This window comes from Loxodonta africana, chromosome 7 (assembly GCF_030014295.1).
Source record: "Loxodonta africana isolate mLoxAfr1 chromosome 7, mLoxAfr1.hap2, whole genome shotgun sequence".
Lineage (NCBI taxonomy): Eukaryota > Metazoa > Chordata > Mammalia > Proboscidea > Elephantidae > Loxodonta > Loxodonta africana.
The window spans coordinates 79038651-79062036 of NC_087348.1; the positions used below are offsets into that span (position 1 = coordinate 79038651).

The following is a 23386-nucleotide window of genomic DNA, read 5'->3' on the forward strand; positions in this document are numbered from 1 at the left end:
CATTAGCCTAAGTCTAGGCTAATTCACTAAGAGTTTAGACTTCAGGTATGAAGGTTTCGGTCAGTCTACCTGTTAAAGAACCCTAACCAGTCTAAAACCAAACAACCAGTTGTCATTAGGTTGATTGTAATTCATGGTAGCCTCGTGTGTGTCAGACTAGAACTGTGTTCTATAAGGTTTCAATTGCTGATTTTTGGGACTTTCTTCCCAGGTGCCTCAGGGTGGACTTGAACCACTAACTTTTTTTTAGCGGTGAGTGTGTTAACTGTTTGCACCAGCCAGGAATTCCCTAACCAGTTTAAATACTGGTCAAAAGCATGGGCAACTTGTAGTTGTTGTTAGGTTCTGTCAGGTTGACTTCGACTCACAGCAACCCCATGTGACAGAGTAGAACTGAGTAGAACAGGTTTTCTAGGCTGTAATCTTTATGGGAGAAGATCACCAGGTCTTTTTCCCACTGAGCCTCCAGGTGGGTAGAGGACAGACAAAACAAAGACCAGCTTTACTTCTGAAACTCAGTCGTCAATTCTTATCCAATTGGCATTGGATTTTTATTTGAATTTAAATTTAGTTTATTTTTGTTTTTTAATTTTATATGCACTTAGCCCAATCTGTTTTCCGAGACTTTAACTCTAGTCTGAATCTTCCTCTCTCTCCCTTCCTCATTCTTTCTTTTTCATAATATTTGACATTTAAAATCTTCTTTTTAATTTTTTTCTCCTTCATTCTAACGGTCCCAAATTGACTAAAAGAATGAGAGAGGGAGTCCCTGGCTTGGAGAACACACGATTCAATCAGACTAGACAGCACAGGCTATTTTCTGAGGGGACAGATCACATGAGACAGTCAGGAGATCTGCCTGCATGTTCCCTCCCCAAGATCCAGGTCCAGCAAGGTTTGTGCACTACATGGATGAGTTGTAAGGTTCTCCTATGGTAACTGCTTTCTGTTTCACCCAAGACACGATGACCTTGTCCTCCTGGGACATCTGATAGTAGCTTGATCTAGCTTGGGCTTATGGATGGGATTAACCGTTTCAATCATAGAAAAATCTTACTTTTACCTCTCTCTAATTCACTCGTGTCTATAAAGACAAACTATAGCCTTTGAGGAGCCTGAAGTAGAGGGCTATTTACAGGGGATGAATCAGATACAGAGCAAAGCAATGCATTCATTCCTCTCATTTCTCAACCTTTGTTGCCAGGACTTTCCTCCCATGGTCTGAAGACCCTTGAGGTGGGGTACGTTTGGCAACACATATGATGGTGACTTTTCTTAGACTGGTTGTTATTCAGGTTCTTTCAAGGGTTCTGGTTTCAGGGAAAACCATGGAGTATGATCTAAACAAGCAAGGTTCAATACTCCACACACTGTTGTCCCAGCTTGGGAGCAGGCTCAGTATACTGACTGTGTTTCCCCCACTCCTAACATTGATTCTCACTTGTCTTTCTCTCAAGGTTGCTACATCAGAAGCAGAGAGGCTTAACTCTTATTAACATGTTCACATCTAAGGCTGTCATTGCAAGCATGACCCAATTTTTTTTTTTTTTTTTTTGGTGCTTTGCCTTAACAAAGCAAACGTTAAGATCTTTCACTAAACATATTTATATTGGGCCATATTTATATTCTAGGTTCTCCTGTGCCAGACTCTTGTTAGTAAAACTAAGAAGTAAAATATCTTGTGGTAGCCACTTGCAGACAAGAGCAAGTTTATATTTACTTTTTTTTTTTTACTCAAAATTGTGTGCTCCGAACTAAACATTCTCATCTTTCTCATAATTCTTTCCTAGGGTGAGACAGTCTTATAGTGTCCCCTGGGTGGTGCAAATCGTTAATATGCATGGCTGCTAACTGAAAGGTTGGAGTTTTGAGTCCACTCAGATGCATTCAGAAGAAAGGCCTGGCAATCTACTTCTGAAAAATCAGCCATTGAAAACCTTATGGGGCACAGTTCTACTCTGACACACGTGCGGTTGCCATGAATCAGAGTTGACTCAATGGCAACTGTTTTTTTTTTTTTTTTAACATACTCCTAACAAATGTCCTGATCATTTTTGCCATGTAGAGTGAAAGCAATTTTATTACTTCAGTAAACATGATTTTTATAATACTTCCCCAAAGAGGGTAAAATCAATAGCCAATAATATTCCCATCGTCAAAGTAATTCGTGTTAGAATATATACACTTTTGAGGGTGTTGATCAATTCCTTAATGAGTGGGCCCTGAAACATGGGACCTTTTTGGAAACTGCTGTCCTATATCCTTTCCTACTGATTTTAAATGGTCCCAATGCTGAGGGAGGAAATCACCTCTCCATTAACTGCTCTGTAATTTCATTCATAGCCACCATTTCCTGTCAAGAAGAGGCTTTCAGGCTAAATGGAAGATTTCTCTGTATCATATCTGAGAGAAATCTATGGTGTTGTTATTGGTAGCTTGGACATTTGGAACACCATACTTATCCCATAGGGAAGTATTAACTAGAACTGTGGGGTCCCAGGACAGTAGTCACTAGCCATAAAAAATACGTGGGTGTAAAACACTTGAAATGTGGGTAGTGTGCCTGAGGATGAAATTTTAATTTAATTTAAATAAATTTTAATTTAAATAGCCACATGTGACTAGGGGCTATCATATTGGACAGCACAGAGCTAGACAAGCCATAAGACAAGTTAAGGAAAATGGGTTTTGGATCACTTTGCTTTTCTCAGGTGACTGAACTGTGTTTGTTCACATAATTATGTAAGATACACATGCTTGTCTGAGGGGCTGTAGGTGATTGGGCCGGGAGCTCATGCATTACACTTTCCTCTTACCTCTGGTGACACAAATTCCAGAAAGGTGCTGTGATTGAGCTGAGACTAGAGGAGAAAGTCACTATCTTAGTGAAAGGCTGTGAGGCATCCTGACCACATGGAGACAGTTATGGGGAATATTTTCAATTGCTGCTCAACAAATCTAATTTTACTGGATTCAGACTGTTTTTTTCAGTCTGCCATGATGTTTTTTATAGCACAGTTTATTTGTCTTAGGAATGTGGCTCTGGAGCAGATGCCTGGATTGGATCCTGGCTCGGTTGTTTACCAGCAGTATGATTTTGGTGAGTGACATAACCTCCATGTTCCCCAGCTCCCTCACTATGAAAGAGAATAGTGATAGTGTCCATCAGAGGATCCAAGACCAGGCATGTAAGCTCTTTATTCCCAGATACTGGGCCACATAAGTAGAGATTCAATTCTCAGACTTTGCATATTTCTTTTTCTAGTATTTGCTATCCTTTTGTCTTACATGCCTTCAAGGTCTGTGGTCTAATAACTTTCCCTTAGTGAATGAATGTTATTGAAATTACTGCTTTGTGCCTAACTCTCATTTTTTTAAAAATAGTTTTGTTCTATCAATTAGATTTTATTAATTGATAAGGCAGATTTATATAGGTAAACCTTTCCATGTGTTTTAATGTAAAAACTTTTCTATTTTTCTTATTAGTATTTTAATAATCATTAAGTTATTTGCCACACTCGTTCTTATTTGCATATGTTGTTGTTGTTAGGTGCCGTCCAGCCAGTTCTGGCTCATAGTGACCGTATGTACAACAGAACAAAACACTGCCCAGTCGTGCGCCATTCTCACAATCATTGCTATGCTTGAGCCCATTGTTGCAGCCACTGTGTCAACCCATCTCATTGAAGGTCTTCTTTTACACTGACCCTTTACTATACCAAGCGTGATGTCCTTCTCCAGGGACCGGTCCCTCCTGATAACATGTCCAAAGTGCTTGAGGTGAGATCTCACCATCCTCACTTCTAATGGCCATTGTAGCTGTACTTCTTCCAGGACAGATTTGTTTGTTCTTCTGGCAATCCATGGTATATTCAATATTCTTCAGTAATAGCACAATTCAAAGGCATCAATTCTTCTTTTGTCTTCCTTATTCATTGTTTAGCTTTCACATGCATATGATGTGATTGAAAATACCATGGCTTGGGTCAGGCTCACGTTAGTCCTCAGAGTGACATCTTTGCTTTTTAACACTTGATAGAGGTGTTTTGCAGCATATTTGCCCAATGCAATATGTAGTTTCTTAACTGCTACTTCCATGGGCATTCATTGTGGATCCAAGTAAAATGAAATCCTTGACAGCTTCAAAGTTTTCCCCATTTGTCATGATGTTGCTTATTATCCCAGTTGTGAGGATTTTGGTTTTCTTTATGTTGAGATGTAATCCATACTGAAGGCTGTAGTCTTTGATCTTCATCAGTAAGTGCTTCAATTCTTCTTCACTTTCAGCAGACAAAGTTTTGTCACCTGCATATCACAGGTTGTTAATGAGTCTTCCTCCAATCCTGATGCCACATTCTTCTTCATATAATCCAGCTTCTCAGATTATTTGCTCAGCAGACAGATTGAATAAGTATGGTGTTTACTCACATATGCCCTTGTTTAAGGGGCCCTGTTTTAGTTTCTCAGTCATTTGTAAACTAATTGCTCTTGTTTATTTTCTTCTGGACAAATTGCCTCTATTACGAAGCTTTTCTTAAGTTGTTTGTTACTATGCCTCATAATAACCACTGAGGCCTAATAAAATAATACTTTTGTCACATTGGCTCAATCAATAGCAAACACCTCCTATTGCCCTTGGGTTAGCATCACTGGAGAAATGAAAGAAGACATTCGTAAAATACATCAACAAGTGGTTTGACTTAAGTCCATTCCTCCTATGACTGTACCTTATTTTTCTGATATTCAATTAGTTACCACAAGGAATAGAGTCATAGTTAAGAACGTTATTATGAACTGGGTCGATTATCCTAATACTGATTGTGATTGTTATTAGAGTTGTTAAATGTGTTTTAAAGTGCATATGTAAATTAAGAAGTTCAACACCACTGAAACAACTTATGTACGTTGACTCCAGTTACTTGTAACACAGTGGATGGATCCCATACCCTATATCAGCCTCGATGAAAAGTTTAGGTATTCCTCCAATTTGGCCTAGGTCTCCAAGCCATTACTCTCCTAGATAACAACACCAAGACAAGACACACAATGAAGAACCAGATGGTATCTGACTAAGTAACTAAGTCATGAGTTTAAATGCCCAAAGCAGGACAGTCCACCATATAAGATATAAGGACTGTAATAAGGACATCTCATATTACAATCACTGAAGACAGCTGCTCAATCATAGCATGGTAAAGATACCCAGAGCTGCCTCACAACTAAAGTACAAGTGGTCTCTGACTATGGGAAAAAAAAAAAAAAGACTCAACACCAAAAATGAAGACAAGCCAAAACCATAAATGTTGAGACAGAGCCTAGGAGCAGCATATCAACAAGCCATGCCAAATAAATAAATAAAAGTAACCCCATAAGTGTGATCAAAGGGTGTTCTTTGAAATCCTTGATCAAAAAAAGGGAATGACATAGAGATCCTAAAATCCTAGATCCTAAGATCCTAGAATCCATTTTATGTGAGAATTTGTTTAAGGTTATAGTTAATGCTAGAATCCATTTTGTGTGAGCATTTGTTAAAAGTTATAGTTAATCATTATAAAAAATTCCAGGAAGAAATGAGAGTATAAGCTGAAACTCATTGTTTTATTATTTCCCCTACCTAGCATTTTTTTTTAGGGGAGGAATTTCCATGAAGGGTGCTTTATCTTAACCAACAAAGAGGCTATGCTACAGGGAAGTCACACTCTCACAAAGGAGTGTATTGTAATTTCCTTGTGACTGATCTGAGCACTTATTGCAAGTCACTAAGCCAAGAACAAATGTTAACTGTTATTTCAAAGGAAATTTCCCCATAGTAACTAAATGGATCTAGCTAACAAAGTCTCTTTAAACCAATTATGTATTCCCATTTGTTATGTTTCCTGTCATTCACAATGATGTTTTAAAGAATAACCAGTCAGAATTTTTAAAACTTCACTTCCTTCTGTGACAGTATATTAGAGACTACCTGATTATGATTCAGTGGGTTCTGATAGTCTTTTGTGCCTAGTGCATGCTGGCAGATATCTCCTTGCAATGGTTGTCTTTGTCTTGGCTTAATAAAAATTTCCTTTGATTAAATTTGATTTCTTTTGATTAAATTTTGACATTTCCAGCCTTGAGAGCTAATGTAAATTGTTCTGCTGGGTTTTGGACTTCCTTGGTGTCCATTATCCCTTCTTTCCCTCCAGTTTCTTCCGTTTGTAATGGATGTGTCTACCTTGTGTCTGTTCCACCATTGTACTTTGGAAACAGGTAACTTGTAGTCTAGGTTTCACAGGTTCACAGAGGAAGAGGAATTTTTCTCTAGGACTAAATACACCTGTATTTAATTTAGATGATTCAGAAGATGAGATTTTGGACTTGGAGTCAATTTAAGACTTTTAGGATGATATGATGGGGTGAATGTGTTTTACATTTGGCAAGGATGTGGATATTTGGGTTCCAAAGGGTAGGATGTCATGGATTGAATTGTGTCCCCCCAAAAATATGTGTCAATTTGGCTAGTCTATGTTTCCCAGTAGTATACAATTATCCTCCATTTTATGATCTGCATCACCTTACACAAGTCATGCCCTTACTCAAGTCACACCCTTGCTTGAGTCACACCTTTTATCTTACAAGAAATAAAAGGAGAGAGAAGTAAGCAGAGAAGGGAAGGATCTCACTACCACCAAGAAAGAAAAACTGGGAGCAGAGCATGTCCTTTGGACCTAGGGTCCCTGTGCTAAGAACCTCCTAGGCCCAGGGGAAGACTGATACCAAGACATGTGGAGATCTTCAAGGAACGCTGGACACACAGATGTTGAAAGGAGACAAGGACTTTCCCCTAGAGCTGACACAGAAAGAAAGCCTTCCCCTGGATCAGGTGTCCTAAATTCAGACTTCTGGCCTCCTTAACTGTGGAAGAATAAACTTCCATTTGTTAAAGCCATCTGCTTGTGGTATTTCTGTTATAGCAGCTGTCTTAGTCATCTAGTGCTGTTTTAACAGAGATTTATTCTCTCACAGTCCAGGAGGATAGAAGCCTGAATTGAAGGTGCCAACTCCAGGGGAAGGTTTTTCTCCCTGTTGGCTCTGGGAGAAGGTCTTGTCATCAGTCTTCCACAGCTGAGAAGCTTCTCAGTGCAGAGACCCCAGGTCCAAAGGATGTGCTATTCTCCTGGTTCTTGCTTCTTGGTGGTATGAGGTCCCATGTCTCTCTGCTCACTTCTGTCTTTTATATCTTAAAAGAGATTGATTTAAGACACAACCTAATTTATAGATTGAGTCCTGTATCATTAACATAACTGCCTCTAATCCCACTTCATTAACATCATAGTGGTAGGATTTATGACACATAGGAAAATGGCACCAGATCACAAAATGGTGGACAATCTCACAATACTGGAAACTATGGCCTAGCCAAGTTGACACACATTTTGGAAGGACATAATTCAATCCATAACAGCAGCACTAGACAACTAAGACTATTTTCTCAGCTCTAATCCTTATGGAAGCAGATTGCCAGGCCTTTCTTCAGAGGTGCTGCTGGGTAGGTTCAAATCAACAAATTTTCAGTTAGAGTAAACCATTCATGCTACCCAGAGATGTTATATCTGGATTATAGGTGCAATAAATAAAAAATTGCACTGAAGAAAAAATATTTGGATGAAGTTGGCAAATAGGAGGATCCAGAGGTGAGTGGAGGGATCTAGAGGCCCAGAAGGAATGGTTGGATTTGCTTGGTCAGATGGGAGGGGGAGAAGTGGGTTCACCTCTTTTTTTTTGTTCCTCCCCCACCTTCAAGAAAGCTTTACTACTGGTCCAAAGCTCTGTGATACAGGTCTGGAACTCTAGACCAGAGAACACATTCTCAGTGCCCAACTGCCTGAAGCAGCAATGTGCTTCAGTTAATGGAGAGCTATTTCTTTTTTGTAAAGAAATTTGATGAGCTATGGGACATTGTCTTAGTTATCTAGTGCTCCTATAACAGAAATACCCCAAGTGGGTGATTTTAACAAAGAGAAGTTTATTCTCTCACAGTCCAGTGGGTTAGAAGTCTGAATTCAAGGTGCTGGAGAATGCTTTCTCTCTCAGTTCTGGAAGAAAGTCCTTGCCATCAGTCTTCACTTGGTCTGGGAGGATCTCAGTGCAGGAACCTCAGGTCCAAAGGACATGCTCTGCTCCAGGTGCTGCTTTCTTGGTGGTATGAGGTCCCCAACTCTTTTCTTACTTCCCATTCCTTTTATCTCTTGAGAGATAAAAGGCAGTTCAGGCCACACCCCAGGGTAACTCCCTTTACATTGGATCGGGGATATGACCTGGTAGGGGTATTACCATCCCACTCCACTCTAATCGTATTTAACATAAAATACAATCTCAAAATGTAAGACAACCACACGATACGGGGAATCATGGCCCAGCCAAATTGATAAACACATTTTTTGGGGGTACATAATTCAGTCTATGACAGTCATTGATTCCATTTTTTATGTTAGAATTAGGATCCTCATTCTGTCACACTACTATCTACGCAGGAATCAATTTTTACCAAAATCTGAGAAAAATAGAGGTAAAGGAACCCTAGGCTTAGTTCCCTGAAGAGATTGGCTTTTGTTTTCCCTCTTCCTCTTCATTTAATTTTAATTAAAGTTAAATTTAAAAACTGATATGTGATTCAGTTATTGGAAAGTTTTCAGTGAATATTGAAACAACATGGGTGTGTGAAGCTACATTTTCAACTGTAAATTTCATGAAATCTAAACACAGATAAATTATTCCCAATGAAAATTTAGAGTCTGTTGTGAGATATCCTGTAAAAGTAAAATATATGCTGGATTTCAAAGATTTAGTATATAAAAAAGAAAATTAAAATATCTAATAATTTTTATATAATTACATATTAAATATTATTAATATATTGAGTTAAATAATATATAGTACAAAAATTAATTTTACTTGTTTCTTTTTCTTTAAGGTGGCTACTAGAAAATTTTAAATTATATAAGTGACTCATGTCATAGGTATATTGAGCAGTGCTGAACTAGAACCTTATTTGTTCCTTGTCATGGTATCTGTGATTATGGCACCTGGCAGTAGTAACACTTGGTGTGTCTACCCTTGCATTGTATTTTCTGGCCTACAGCAACTCCATGGGCCTTTTCTAGTGGTCTTAGCCAAAAACGTCCAATTTTTCTCCTGAATCCCAACTCCTCCTTTCAACCTTGCTGGCATTCGTTTCCTTTTCTTGGTAGATCCACTAGCCTCCACCAGATGGCAATCTCATCTGATTTCCTCAAAGATTTCCTCAGGCTGCTCAAACTCCTAATTAAAGAGCAAAGAGCAGTTTCCATTCTTCCCTGGAGGATTCACATTCCAATTTTACAAACTTCGTAAGTACAGCAGCAGCATCTGACCCTCACATTTTCCTGCCCCCCATAAACTTTCCTTTTCTACATGTAGTGTTGTATGTACGTGGCCTCCTCGATATCTTGTATACATTTTCCAATTGTGAAAGTAAAAAGCATAATTTTTTTTTGTTTTTTTAAGCTAAGATCTTAGCCCACATCCATAGGATAGCTCCAGTCCCTTAGGCAGCATTCTTCCCTTCTACATTAGCTTCCCGAACAATTCAACCTTTGATCGAGTCGACTTTGCTGGGGACACGATTCAAAGACCAGTTCCTCTTTCTATTCTCTGGTTTGGTCCAGGCCCTCTCCATTCTTATGGGGGCAGGAGTGCCTGGCTTATTGCTCTCTAGCCTACTGTGTGCCTTGGATGCAACTCAGTAATTTAAAAGTATGCCCCGCCTATGTCACTTAATATTTCCTTCATTCAATTCCCCACAATATTGAGGAGTGATGATTAATCTACAGACCCCACAAATAGGCAGGTCATATAGTGGGCGGTAGATTGATTTGCACAGTTAATTATCTTTATAGGCCTTGGTGGACTACTGTAATACCATCGTATTTAACTGGATGGGGTCCTGATACCAAATAGTTGGGGTACCAACCTCAGGGATCATTCTCATTGTTGGGTTAAATAAGAAAACTTGCAGACCTATTAAAACATTTTTACTCTTTCAAAGCCCCTCCACTGCCATCCTTGTACATATATACAATATGGGATTGTACATATGATCTGGTTCTGTACAAATTTCTGCTTTAAAAATCCAGTAAATCCACCTAGAAGAAATGGATGAATTCCTGGAAAAAAACTACCTACCTAAACTAACACGTTCAGAAGTAGAACAACTAAATAGACCCATAACAAAAAAAAGAGATTGAAACGGTAATCAAAAAACTCCCAACAAAAAAAAGCCCTGGCCCGGACAGCTTCACTGCAGAGTTCTACCAAACTTTCAGAGAAGAGTTAACACCACTACTACTGAAGGTATTTCAAAGCATAGAAAATGACGGAATTCTACCCAACTCATTCTATGAAGCCACCATCTCCCTGATACCAAAACCAGGTAAAGACATTACAAAAAAAGAAAATTATAGACGTATATCCCTCATGAACATAGATGCAAAAATCCTCAACAAAATTCTAGCCGATAGAATTCAACAACATATCAAAAAAATAATTCACCACGACCAAGTGGGATTTATACCAGGTATGCAAGGCTGGTTTAATATCAGAAAAACCATTAATGTAATCCACCACATAAATAAAACAAAAGACAAAAACCACATGATCTTATCAATTGATGCAGAAAAGGCATTTGACAAAGTCCAAAACCCTTTTATGATAAAAACTCTCACCAAAATAGGAATTGAAGGAAAATTCCTCAACATAATAAAGGGCATCTATGCAAAGCCAACAGCCAATATCACTCTAAATGGAGAGAACCTGAAAGCATTTCCCTTGAGAAGAGAAACCAGACAAGGATGGCCTTTATCACCGCTCTTATTCAACATCGTGCTAGAAGTCCTAGCCAGGGCAATTAGGCTAGACAAAGAAATAAAGGGCATCCGGATTGGCAAGGAGGAAGTAAAACTATCTCTATTTGCAGATGACGTGATCTTATACACAGAAAACCCTAAGGAATCCTCCAGAAAACTACTGAAACTAATAGATGACTTTGGCAGAGTCTCAGGTTATAAGCTAAACATACAAAAATCACTTGGATTCCTCTACATCAACAAAAAGAACATCGAAGAGGAAATCGCCAAATCAATACCATTCACAGTAGCCCCCAAGAAGATAAAATACTTAGGAATAAATCTTACCAAGGATGTAAAAGACCTATACAAAGAAAACTACAAAGCTCTACTACAAGAAATTCAAAAGGACATACTTAAGTGGAAAAACATACCTTGCTCATGGATAGGAAGACTGAACATAGTAAAAGTGTCTATTCTACCAAAAGCCATCTATACATACAATGCACTTCCAATCCAAATTCCAATGTCATTTTTTAAGGTGATAGAGAAACAAATCACCAACTTCATATGGAAGGGAAAGAAGCCTCGGATAAGCAAAGCATTACTGAAAAAGAAGAAGAAAGTGGGAGGCCTCACTTTACCTGACTTCAGAACCTATTATACAGCCACAGTAGTCAAAACAGCCTGGTATTGGTACAACAACAGGCACATAGACCAGTGGAACAGAATTGAGAACCCAGATATAAATCCATCCACATATGAGCAGCTGATATTTGACAAAGGCCCAGTGTCAGTTAATTGGGGAAAAGATAGCCTTTTTAACAAATGGTGCTGGCATAACTGGATATCCAATTGCAAAAAAATGAAACAGGACGCATACCTCACACCAAGCACAAAAACTAACTCCAAGTGGATCAAAGACCTAAACATAAAGACTAAAACTATAAAGATAATGGAAGAAAAAATAGGGACAACCCTAGGAGCCCTAATACAAGGCATAAACAGAATACAAAACATTACCAAAAATGACGAAGAGAAACCAGATAACTGGGAGCTCCTAAAAATCAAACACCTATGCTCATCTAAAGACTTCACCAAAAGAGTAAAAAGACCACCTACAGACCGGGAAAGAATTTTCAGCTATGACATCTCCGACCAGCGCCTGATCTCTAAAATCTACATGATTCTGTCAAAACTCAACCACAAAAAGACAAACAACCCAATCAAGAAGTGGGCAAAGGATATGAACACACACTTCACTAAAGAAGATATTCAGGCAGCTAACAGATACATGAGAAAATGCTCTCGATTATTAGCCATTAGAGAAATGCAAATTAAAACTACAATGAGATTCCATCTCACTCCAACAAGGCTGGCATTAATCCAAAAAACACAAAATAATAAATGTTGGAGAGATTGGAACTCTTATACACTGCTGGTGGGAATGTCAAATGATACAACCACTTTGGAAATCTATCTGGCGCTACCTTAAACAGTTAGAAATGGAACTACCATACAACCCAGAAATCCCACTCCTCGGAATATACCCTAGAGAAACAAGAGCCTTGACACAAACAGATATATGCACACCCATGTTTATTGCAGCTCTGTGTACAATAGCAAAAAGCTGGAAGCAACCAAGGTGTCCATCAATGGATGAATGGTTAAATAAATTGTGGTATATTCACACAATGGAATACTACGCATCGATAAAGAACCGTGACGAATCTGTGAAACATTTCATAACATGGAGGAACCTGGAAGGCATTATGCTGAGTGAAATGAGTCAGAGGCAAAAGGACAAATATTGTATAAGACCACTATTATAAGATCTTGAGAAATAGTATAAACTGAGAAGAACACATACTTTTGTGGTTACGAGGGGAGGAGGGAGGGAGGGAGAGGGTTTTTTACTGATCAATTAGTAGATAAGAACTGCTTTAGGTGAAGGGAACGACAACATCAATACATGGAAAGTCAGCTCAATTGGACTGGACCAAAGGCAAAGAAGTTTCCGGGATAAAATGAATGCTTCAAAGGTCAGCGGAGCAAGGGCGTGGGTTTGGGAACCATGGTTTAAGGGGACTTCTAAGTCAATTGGCAAAATAATTCTATTATGAAAACATTCTGCATCCCACTTTGAAATGTGGCGTCTGGGGTCTTAAATGCTAACAAGCTGCCATCTAAAATGCATCAATTGGTCTCAACCCACCTGGAGCAAAGGAGAATGAAGAACACCAAGGTCACACGACAACTAAGAGCCCAAGAGACAGAAAGGGCCACATGAACCAGAGACCTACATCATCCTGAGACCAGAAGAACTAGTTGGTGCCCGGCCACAATTGATGACTGCCCTGACAGGGAGCACAACAGAGAACCCCTGAGGGAGCAGGAGATCAGTGGGATGCAGACCCCAAATTCTCATAAAAAGACCAGACTTCATGGTCTGACTGAGACTAGAGGAATCCCGGCGGTCATGGTCCCCAAACCTTCTGTTGGCACAGGACAGGAACCATCCGCGAAGACAACTCATCAGACATGAAGGGGACTGGACAGAGGGTAGGAGACAGATGCTGATGAAGAGTGAGCTAATTATATCAGGTGGACACTTGAGACTGTGTTGGCATCTCCTGTCTGGAGGGGGGATGGGAGGATAGAGAGAGTTGGAAGCTGGCAAAATTGTCATGAAAGGAGAGACTGGAAGGGCTGACTCATTAGGGGGAGAGCAAGTGGGAGTAAGTAGTAAGATGTATACAAACTTATATGTGACAGACCGACTTGATTTGTAAATGTTCACTTGAAGCTCAATAAAAGTTAATAAAAAAAAAATCCAGTAAATCCAAATAGGATAAGAAATATTTCGTAGGATAATTTTGTGTTGTGCAATATTGCTAAAACATGTCAGTTGCCCCAAAACAGAATGGGGTTGGAAAAGTCAATGCTATTTTTTACCCAGAGTAGGCTCACTTCCCCTACTTTCATAGCTGAATTGATGAGCAGCCTTCTCTTATTTAAACACCAAACAAATGAGAGTTAACTTTCAAACAAAACTTCATAACCAAACACTATTCAACCAATGTAATGCTAAATCTTATAAATCAAATTATTTCCCAGTTGTGGTAGACCCTGGGTAGCTCATAATGATTTCTTCTTCCCTGGGGCCAGCCTCAGATACACACGGGGAAGCTTGTGCTAAGAAAAAAGTAATCCTAGGTCTCTAGAAGTTGGAAACCCTGGTGGTGTAGTGGTTAAGTGCTACGGCTGCTAACCAAGAGGTTGGTAGTTCAAATCCACCAGGCTCTCCTTGGAAACCCTGTGGGGTAGTTCTACCCCGTCCTGTAGGGTCTCTATGACTATGAGTCAGACTCGACGTCAATGGGTCTTTTTTTTTTTGGTATAAGGTAAGTTACCAACTATCCAGGATTGCTTCCACGGCATCTTGTTCATATCCATCTTCAGTGCCCCATTCTCTCTCAGGCCAGAAGACTGCCTGAGAAAGGTAGGGCACAGTGTCCTTCACTGATCTGCCCTGTCCTTTACTACCTGAGTAGTAAAATAGGTCCAAGGATCAGAGGCCATATCTGAGAAATGCCATATTAGCTCAGGGTAGAGGGCTGCAGTGCTTTGGTCCGATTTGTCTTACTATAAGTAATTTGTCTTACTGTTACAGGGCAGGCCTTCCCAGCTCTGGACTAAGCCCTGCTTCAGTTCTTACCTCCTCCTGACCAAGGATGACCAGAAGACGCTCAGAGGTTCCACACAAACAAAAGTTTATTAGGGACAAAGTAAAAGGCTCGTGAGGGGAAGAGGGAGAGGGGTTTCCACCTACGCTAGCCTCCAGTCTCTCACTGGACAAAGGATTCCCTAGGGCTTATAAAAGTTTTTAGGTGGGGGCAGGGAAGCATCATCTTTATTCATTAGATGGGTGGAGATTTCCAGGAGAAGGGGAGGGATTATGAAAATCAAATGCGTACTCAGAATTCAAGATGGACTTCCTCACGGAGGTTGCTGGAACCAAGATGGAGTCTGTCACAAATGCTGCTGGGATGTCGAACAGGACTTATTCTGGGATGCAGTGCATGCGTGATGTCTCCGGATCTTGGTTCGAGCCCCAGGGAGGGGTCCCTGTTCATGTTTGTCTCATGTGGATGGTCATTCATAGTCCACGTTGATCTTTACTTTGCATGCTCTTCACCTGATGAGGCCTTGAAAAACACCTCAGGAGGATTATCAGTAATTTATAGCTGGTCAAGTGCACAGGGCTTCGAAATGAAGCCCCTTATCTTATCTAAGCACCTAGTTTGTTAATCACAAGTAGTTTTCGGGTGCCAGCAGCAAAAGTTCTATGGTGGTCTGCACTTAAGTTTAGATTCAGAGACTATATAATTATAGCTGATCAAGTACACAGGGCCTTGAAATGTAGCCTTTATTTAATTCAGCCAGCCTGATCTCTTCCCTGTCTCATTACTAAGAATGCAAACCCAAACCCAGGCGAGGCCTCCCCGCCGGTCAGAGCCCAGTGAATTCCTTAGATTTGAGAAAGAGGTTCAGTAGAGTCTTTTCAGTAACTACTTCCACGCTTTTTCCCGTTTGGAATGTCCCAGAACATTTTTGTAGGAGGAGCTTCACTCTCACATTTGACAATTGACTCCAGCAGCAATTATATCCTCCAAAGCTCTGGGCTCCTGCCAACCTGGCTCTCATCTCAGGTGCCTGGGGCTCTGAAACACCCAGTTTGCCTCAGCCAAATCATGCAAGCCAGTACATACCGACTGACTTACTTGCTTATTAAATTGTTCTTTCTTCCCCTAATCCTTTTTAAAAGTGTCTATAAGTGCTTGGGTGCTAACCAAAACGTCAGCAGTTCAAATCCACTAGCTGCTCCTTGGAAACCCTATGGGACAGTTCTACTCTTGCCTATAGGGTCGCTATGAGTCAGAATCGACTCCATGGCAACAGGTTTTATATGATATATCTGGTCCTTGGGTGGCATAAATGGTTTGTTTTCTACTACTAACCTAAAAGTTGGTGGTTTAAACTCACCCAGCAGTGTCATGGAAGAAAGGTCTGGCAATCTGCTTCCATAAAGAATACAGCCAAGAAAATCCTATGGAGCAGTTCTACTCTGTAACGTGGGGTTACCATCAGCCAGACGCAACTTGATGACAACAGGTTTTTTTGTTTGTTTGTTTGCTTATACGTGTTTTAGTTATTCAGTGCTGTTATAACAGAAATACCACAAGCAGATGGCTTCAACAAACAGGAGTTTATTCTCTCACAGTCTAGTAGGCTAGAAGTCCAAATTTAGGGCGTCAGCTCCAGGGCAAGGCTTTCTCTCTCTCTTGGTTCTGGAGGAAGGTCCTGGTCATCAATCTTCCCCCAAACTAGGAGCTTCTCAGCACAGGGACACCGGGTCCAAAGGAAGTGCTCTACTCATGGCACTACTTTCTTGGTGGTATGAGGTCTCCATATCTCTCTGCTTGCTTCTCTCTTTTATATCTCAAAAGAGATCGACTTAAAACACAACCTAATCTTGTAGATTGAGTCCTGCCTCATTAACATAACTGCTGCTAATCCCACCTCATCAACATCATAGAGGTAGGATTTACAACATTTAAGAAAATTATATCAGATGAGTAAATGGTGGACAACCACACAATACTGGGAATCATGGATTAGGCAAGCTGACACACATTTCTGGAGGACACAATTCAATCCATAACAATATGATACAAAAATAGTGGTTTGAGTGAATAATATGCTTGATTCTTGCTATAGAAAGCACCCCAAACATCATGGTCACAATACACCATTCTTGCATCTTTCCTCCATTTGGTTGTTTTGATTTCTGGAGTCAGTACGGATACTCACTTCCTGATGCCCCCAATTTATAGCTATTTTAATTGCCAGTGGCACAGAGCTCCATCATTGTGAGGAACAGCCTTTTCCCTTCTGGAGACAGGATGTTTATGACAAAGGGTGGAAGGCAGTGCTGGTCCACTGAGGCTCATTCCCTGTTAAATGGGTGGTTCTGCCTGTGCTGCACGCTGATGCTTTTGACTCAAAGCTCAAGTCCCTGGCGAATGCCCTCCCTACTTTGGGCAGCTGAAAGTGAGGTTCAGGGTCAGGGATGTTTCTTGTGCAATTAACTCATATAATCACCTCTCATTCTTTCATAGGTGTTTCTTTTTCATTTAATAATAAAGAACTATTGAGCTGTAGTGCTCTGGGCGATAAAGTGTCCCAATTCACAAAACAATCTGACAGCCTCTGGTGAATCTCCCACTAGATTCAGTAGTAAAACAGAAATCATCTTTCAAAAGCAGTATAATTCTCAGCTGCTGGAAGCAGTGCCTTAGTCCAGATTATAAACATTTCTGATATATTTCACTTTCTAGGATCTGCATCTCCTTCCCCCTTCCCAGATATCATCTTGGTGGGAGAGGAAGAAATAACAGACACCTCGAGTCTCAACTTTTTTCTGACTCATGGGGTCCAAGAGGGTAGAGATGACCAGACTATGATTTGTAACTTGACCAGGGTCAGTCACGGAGGCTCCTCTCATCCCTATACTAAGCATATGGCCTTTGGATGATCCAAAATATGGAGTGTGTAAGAATTCCAAGATGGGGCATATGCTGACTCCAAAACTCAAAAACTCCCATTAGCTGCTGTTCTTTGTCATGGTGGGAGGTATTACATGTGTTTCACTACCTGTCCCATGTTTAACTACTACTAGCCCAGGTAACTCTTGTCGGCTGGATCCCTCCCTAGTGGCTGGTCCCTGAACCTGATTGCACATACTCATCCCCTCAAGTATGACGTTAAGAGCTGCAGTGCTTCTGCCACTGTCGTTTCAGCAGATCTTTGCAACATCGTGCAATGGGGCACCTGACCACGGAGAAAAGAAAGAAAACAAGGATGCAGAGTGACACCATCTAAGGAACTGTGACCTAATCTGTCTCTTTCAGAGGTTACTCCATCCTCACTCTCATTTGAAGTAAAAGAAGCCACAGCTGTTCTTTTATGTACAGGTAGAGAGAGAGGGCCACCCTTTATATTAGGCAGATTACACCCCTCCACTCCCCCCACAGTTGCTGATGAGTTGACTCAAACTCCTGGCAACCCCCTGTGTGTCATAGTAGAACTGTGCTCCATAGAGTTTTCAAGGTTGTGACCTTTCGGAAGCAGATAGTCAAGCCTTTCTTCTGAGGTGTCTCTGGGTGGACTTGAACCTGCAACCCTTTGGTTAGCAACGGAGCACATTAACCATTTGCATCATCAAGGGGCTCTGATGAAAAGTGTAGTGGATTTCTTTCTTTCTTTTGTTTTAGTAGAGTCAACCCTTTCTCACAGTATATTGTGCTCTGGGGAACGGATCATCTCAACTCATAGCGACCCTGTAAGACAGAGCAGAACTGCCCCATAGAGTTTCCATGGAGTGCCTGGTGGATTTGAACTGCTGACCTCTTGGTTAGCAGATGTAGCACTTAACCGCTATGCCACCAGGGTATAGGGGTCTCTATGAGTCAGAATTGACTTGAAGGCAGTGGGTTTGTTTTTTTTTTTTGGTTTGGGGAGGGGATGGACCAATGTATAAAAGGAACCCTTGACAAGCAAGGTGGGTAATACTTTTAGTTTTTTAAAGCTTTATTAGTTCAGCTACCATAGCATTCCCCTAATTTTACAAGAGCCATCATATCTGGGTAACTACTAATTTAATTGTCTGTTGTACTGGGAGTCTTCAGGTTCTATTAATTTTTCATACAGATACTCCAGAGAGTTAAATGAGAAGGCCTTTTATGGTAAAGCACCATCCTGGGAAGGGGATACAGTGATATTGACGATGATTAATCAATGTATTTCCACTTTTCGTGCCCAAACCAAGGGACTTGAGGGAGTGGGACCCAGCCACACCTGATGGAGTGAACAGAAATCTTTAAACTAGGATCAGGTTACATTGCCTTAGAGGGTGTCATTCTGCATCCTTGTTTTCTTTCTTCTTTTCTCACCCTTATAGGCAACTGACACAGGACTTTTTCTTGGACACTCCATGATCCAGGGCACATGACTACAGTTTTTGCCAATCTGGGCTTTGTTGACTCAGGGCATTTTTCTGGGTTGCCCTGTGTTATTTTCACCCACCTCATGGGCTTCCATTTTCCAATATTATCCAGTTCCTGTGGCTTTTATACTTGAGATTTTGTGGCGATCAGTAGACTCATCAACGACTATTGCTAAATTTTAAGGTTTTCCTTGTTCTAGATATTTTGAAAAATATCTATCTAAGCAGTTCTTGCTTCTAAATGCACTGGATTTCCTTAGTGCCATTCCTCAAGCTGGTGGTTCTTTCACAGGCTTCCAGGAATCAATTTTTATTGCCTGCCCAGCATCTACTCCTCCAGATGTTTGTATAGATATTCACTTTTCCTCCCATACCACCATGCGTTCCAGGGGAAGCTGATCCTACCCTGCTCTGGAAGCGGGCTAATTTGTCAAAAGGTAGTTCTCCGCTCACTTGTCAACGATTGGTTAAGAAACTCAGGCTTCAGCCCATCAATGCGTGACACTCTCCCAGCCACACTAGTGGGTTCTGCAACGGCCATTTAACCCAGTGGGAGGCATGTGGACATTTTCTGGGGGGCTTCTAGGAAATAAATGTTCTAAAATTTAATAAATGTCCTCTTTCCCCTGGATTTTGTGCAGAGTCGCGAGGCCTGGAACTACCTTGCTTTCAGCCCGAGAATGAAGCTGACACCTGCAGGAGGGCAGGATTGAGAGAGCTGCAGAGAACCAGATTTGGAGCTGTGGCTGTTCTGCACTTAATCATCACTCTCCCACTGGTCCTTTTCAGTTATGTGTGAACTGAGTCTTCTGGGCTTAGGAGCTGTTTAAACTGGGTTTCCTGTCCCTTCAATCTGAAAGCATTTTAATTGGCACATCCACTCTGGGCAAATATAGATCCATGAGAAGAGTCAGTGACTCCCATCAGGCGCCAAAGGCCTTTTTCTCTTATTTTAAACAGGGAACCAAGCCCCACAACCTTGTATTTGTAGAAATCATGCATTAATTTAGCATCACCAGATTTCTCGCAACAGATGCTCATAGTCTGCTGGTGCCGTTAGTAGCCGTCAGGTTGTCCCTGACTCTTGGTGAACCCAGGCACACCAGGATCAGACTGTTGTGACCCACAGAGTTTTCAGTGACTGATTTTCCAGAAGTCGACTGCAAGGCCTTTCCTCCTAGTCCTGGAAATGCCACTGCAATCTGTCCAACGTCATAGCCACATGCAAGCCTCCAGTGAGGCTGGGAATCCAACCCGTCTCTCCCACATGGAAGGAAAGAATTCTACTACTGAACCACCACTGCTAGTCTACTGTACTTCTGCGTAAATTAGACGTCAGGCCCTTTCAGGGCACGGAACTATCCCCTGAGTGACACAGTTTCTTCCACAGTTGTCACTGAGTGGCCCTCACAGGTTGGGTGACAAGGGAGGTCATCAGACTCAATGGATTGTGTTGGAGTCTGAGTAGACAATCAGCTTGCTGAGTATTGCTAAAGACAAGGCGTGGGATTTTTCAAACTGATGACATTACAAATTCATGATCTGCAGCATTAACTGGACGCTCCATGCCAACTCTCTCCTCCTGTATAGCAGCAATTGCAAATCTTCACTTTCCGCAGATATTCTCACTTATTCCAGAGATAATCGATAGCATCAGGCAGGAGCCACGACCAACCTCCATCAAAACAAAAGGCATTCCAGCACCTACTCTAAGCCTTCTGATGGTTTTAAAGGAAGGAGCACCCTGACCACCCTCCAAGTTTAGGGTGGGGGAGGCGCCTCTGAGCTTTACTCGTGAAGCCCAAAGAAAGGGAGGGAAAAGAACTAGAAGAAAGAACACCGGATAATGTTATCCAACAGCAAGTACTACAGAAGCGGGAGTCGAGGGCCTTCGGCAATAACCCGGCAACGACTATTAGGAAAACATCAGAGGATCCCCTGCTGGCCCGCCCACATTGCTCAGAAAACGGCGCTTCGGGCCTATAGAGTCCTGGATCTGTGGCCGAACACCGGAGTCGCGCGTGCACCGCGCCCAGCCTGCGGGCGGTCTGGGAGGCCCAGGGAGGGCGGCGGCCTCTCTGGTTAGTCCTTTGCCGCTCTAACTGAAACAGCAGTTTTCCTGCCCCCTCGAATCATGTAATAAAAATTTCCGTGGCTCCCTCTTTGCGGTGGTGTTCCACAAAGAAGCACAACATGAAATTGGGACGGCGGAGGGGTTAACTCAAACGCAAAATGCCAGAGTTTGCACAATGCAGGGTCCTGGGCAACCTGCTTCCTCCGCGGATTCCCGGGGCGGGGCACTAGAAGGGGGAGCGCCTCGGTAGGACCCTCCCCCTCCCCCCTCGCTGACATCCCGCCCTCCCTCCTGCTGCAGGAGAAGGCCAACTCCGCCTGCCTGAGTCACAGCTGGGGCTGGGGAGGAGCCCGGGAAAGGCAGCCCCAGCCCAGAGCGCAACCAGCGGCCGCAGAGAGAGCAGGCAAGGGACCGTCGGGGATCATGGGAGAAAGCGCGCTGGAACTGGGGCCTGTGTCCGGGGCACCGGTCGGGGGCCCCGTGCACGCCGTGACGGTGGTGACCTTGCTGGAGAAACTGGCCACCATGCTGGAGGCGCTGCGAGAGCGGCAGGGCGGCCTGGCTCGGAGGCAGGGCGGCTTGGCCGGCTCGGTGCACCGCATCCAGAGTGGCCTGGGTGCGCTGAGCCGCAGCCACGACACCACTAGCAACACACTGGCTCAGCTGCTGGCCAAGGCGGAGCGCGTGGGTTCACACGCCGACGCCGCCCAGGAGCGCGCCGTGCGCCGCGCCGCCCAGGTGCAGCGGCTGGAGGCCAACCACGGACTCTTGGTGGCGCGCGGGAAGCTCCACGTCGTGCTCTTTAAGGTCAGTGACCTCAAGCATCCCCCAATCCGGGGCCTTTTCCCGCCCCCGCGCCACAGTCCAGGGGCTCCCCACCCCCACCTACCACACCCACATTCCTGACCCCACCCACCATCCCGCAGCAGCGGAAGACTTCCAGAGCCGCACCCACTAACCACCACTCCAGACCCATCCCTCTCTCGCTAGCGTTGAGCCCAGCTTGGCCAATCAAAGCTCGCCCGGCTCCAGCTCAGGCCACGTCCACAAAATTTGCTCCACGTCCCAACTCATCCCCAGTTGAAAATAACGGTCGCGGAAGTGCATCCAGCGACAGTTCGCTGCCCGCTCCAGTTCTTGTTCATGCGATCGCCATTCTCATCTCACGCCCCTACCCGTGACCCACCTACTTCCCACACTTAGGCTGTTCACCCGCAGCCCTCCGTCACTCTCCTTCACATTCCCACCTTCCCACGCCGGATTATTTTCCCCGACCAGGGCTGCGGAGGTGAAGGGTGGGGCGGGTTTCCCTTAAGCGATTGAGAAGTAAGGCTAAGACTGGTGCGCATAGGGGTCAGGGGAGATGGCTTTGCTATTGGTGTCAGTGCTGTGCCTGTCACTTGCAGGAGGAGGCCGAGATTCCAACCAGCGCCTTCCAGAAGGCGCCAGAGCCCTTAGGCCCGGCAGACCAGACCGAGCTGGGCCCAGAGCTGCTGGAGGCCGAAATTGGGGAGAGCTCGGACGAGGAGCCCGTGGAGTCCCGGGCACGGCGGCTGCGGCGCACAGGGCTGAAGAAGGTACAGAGCCTTAGAAGGGCTCTTTCGGGTCGGAAAGGCCCAGGAGCGCCACCACCCACGCCGGTCAAGCCACCTCGTCTTGGGCCTGGCCGGAGCGCTGACAGCCAGCCTGAAGCCCAGCCGGCCCAGGCGTCCATCCTGGAGCCAGAGCCTTCGCAGGACACGGAGGAAGATCCCGGGAGACCTGGGGCTGCGGAAGCGGCTCTGCTCCAAGTAGAGAATGCAGCCTGATGGCTGGTGCTGCCTGCCGCGCTGTGCCTATGCCTGATCCCAAAATAAACCCTCCTCCAGAATACGGCACTCACGCCCAAATAAGGAGGGAATTCTGTGTCCACAGCCCAGCTCAGGCCCCCCCTTCCGGGCTCCTTCGGCCCAGTACCCTGTGTCCCCTCTAAAAGATGAGTAGCCGCTCACATTCCTGCTTGCGTTCACCACCAATAAAAGTGATTTCGCCTAATCCAGACTCCATGTGAAGGGACGGGAAAAGGTGGTACAGGGGATAAGGCAAACCTGAGAACCCAGAGTGTGGCTTGAGTTTCAGACAGATCCTTGTATGATTCCTCCAGTTTCCCCTGAATCCTGGGCTCTGCTCTAGTGGCTTGTAGAAACATCCTCCTGGCCACTTGTGCCTTTAAACACTCATTCCTCATGGGGACATACAATCCCAACTTCTTAACATCTGGTGCAGTTCCTGCCACAGGTGCTGGATAAATGCCACCTGATAGTTTTACCCCTCAGTCTCTTCTTCTCTGTGACCTCTTAAAAGATGAACATCTGGGATTCTGTCCTCAGCCCTCTTCTCACT

The 23386-nt window shown here is 43.3% G+C and overlaps 1 protein-coding gene across 1 annotated transcript; it reads left to right on the forward strand.

Annotated features, from left to right (window-relative positions):
* The first annotated feature begins 21336 nt into the window (after positions 1 to 21336).
* Positions 21337 to 23038, forward strand: CAVIN3 (caveolae associated protein 3). The gene is made up of 2 exons (XM_003412220.4): positions 21337 to 21811; positions 22411 to 23038. Exons 1-2 carry the CDS (start codon positions 21428 to 21430, stop codon positions 22810 to 22812), a joined length of 786 nt encoding a protein of 261 aa, XP_003412268.1. The 5' UTR covers positions 21337 to 21427; the 3' UTR covers positions 22813 to 23038.
* The last annotated feature ends 348 nt before the right edge of the window (positions 23039 to 23386 follow it).

Coding starts and splice junctions, on each gene's coding strand:
- CAVIN3 (XM_003412220.4), top strand. CDS start 21,428: ATGGGAGAAAGCGCGCTGGAACTGGGGCCTGTGTCCGGGGCACCGGTC. Junction 21,812..22,410: donor TCCACGTCGTGCTCTTTAAG/GTCAGTGACCTC, acceptor TGTCACTTGCAG/GAGGAGGCCGAGATTCCAAC.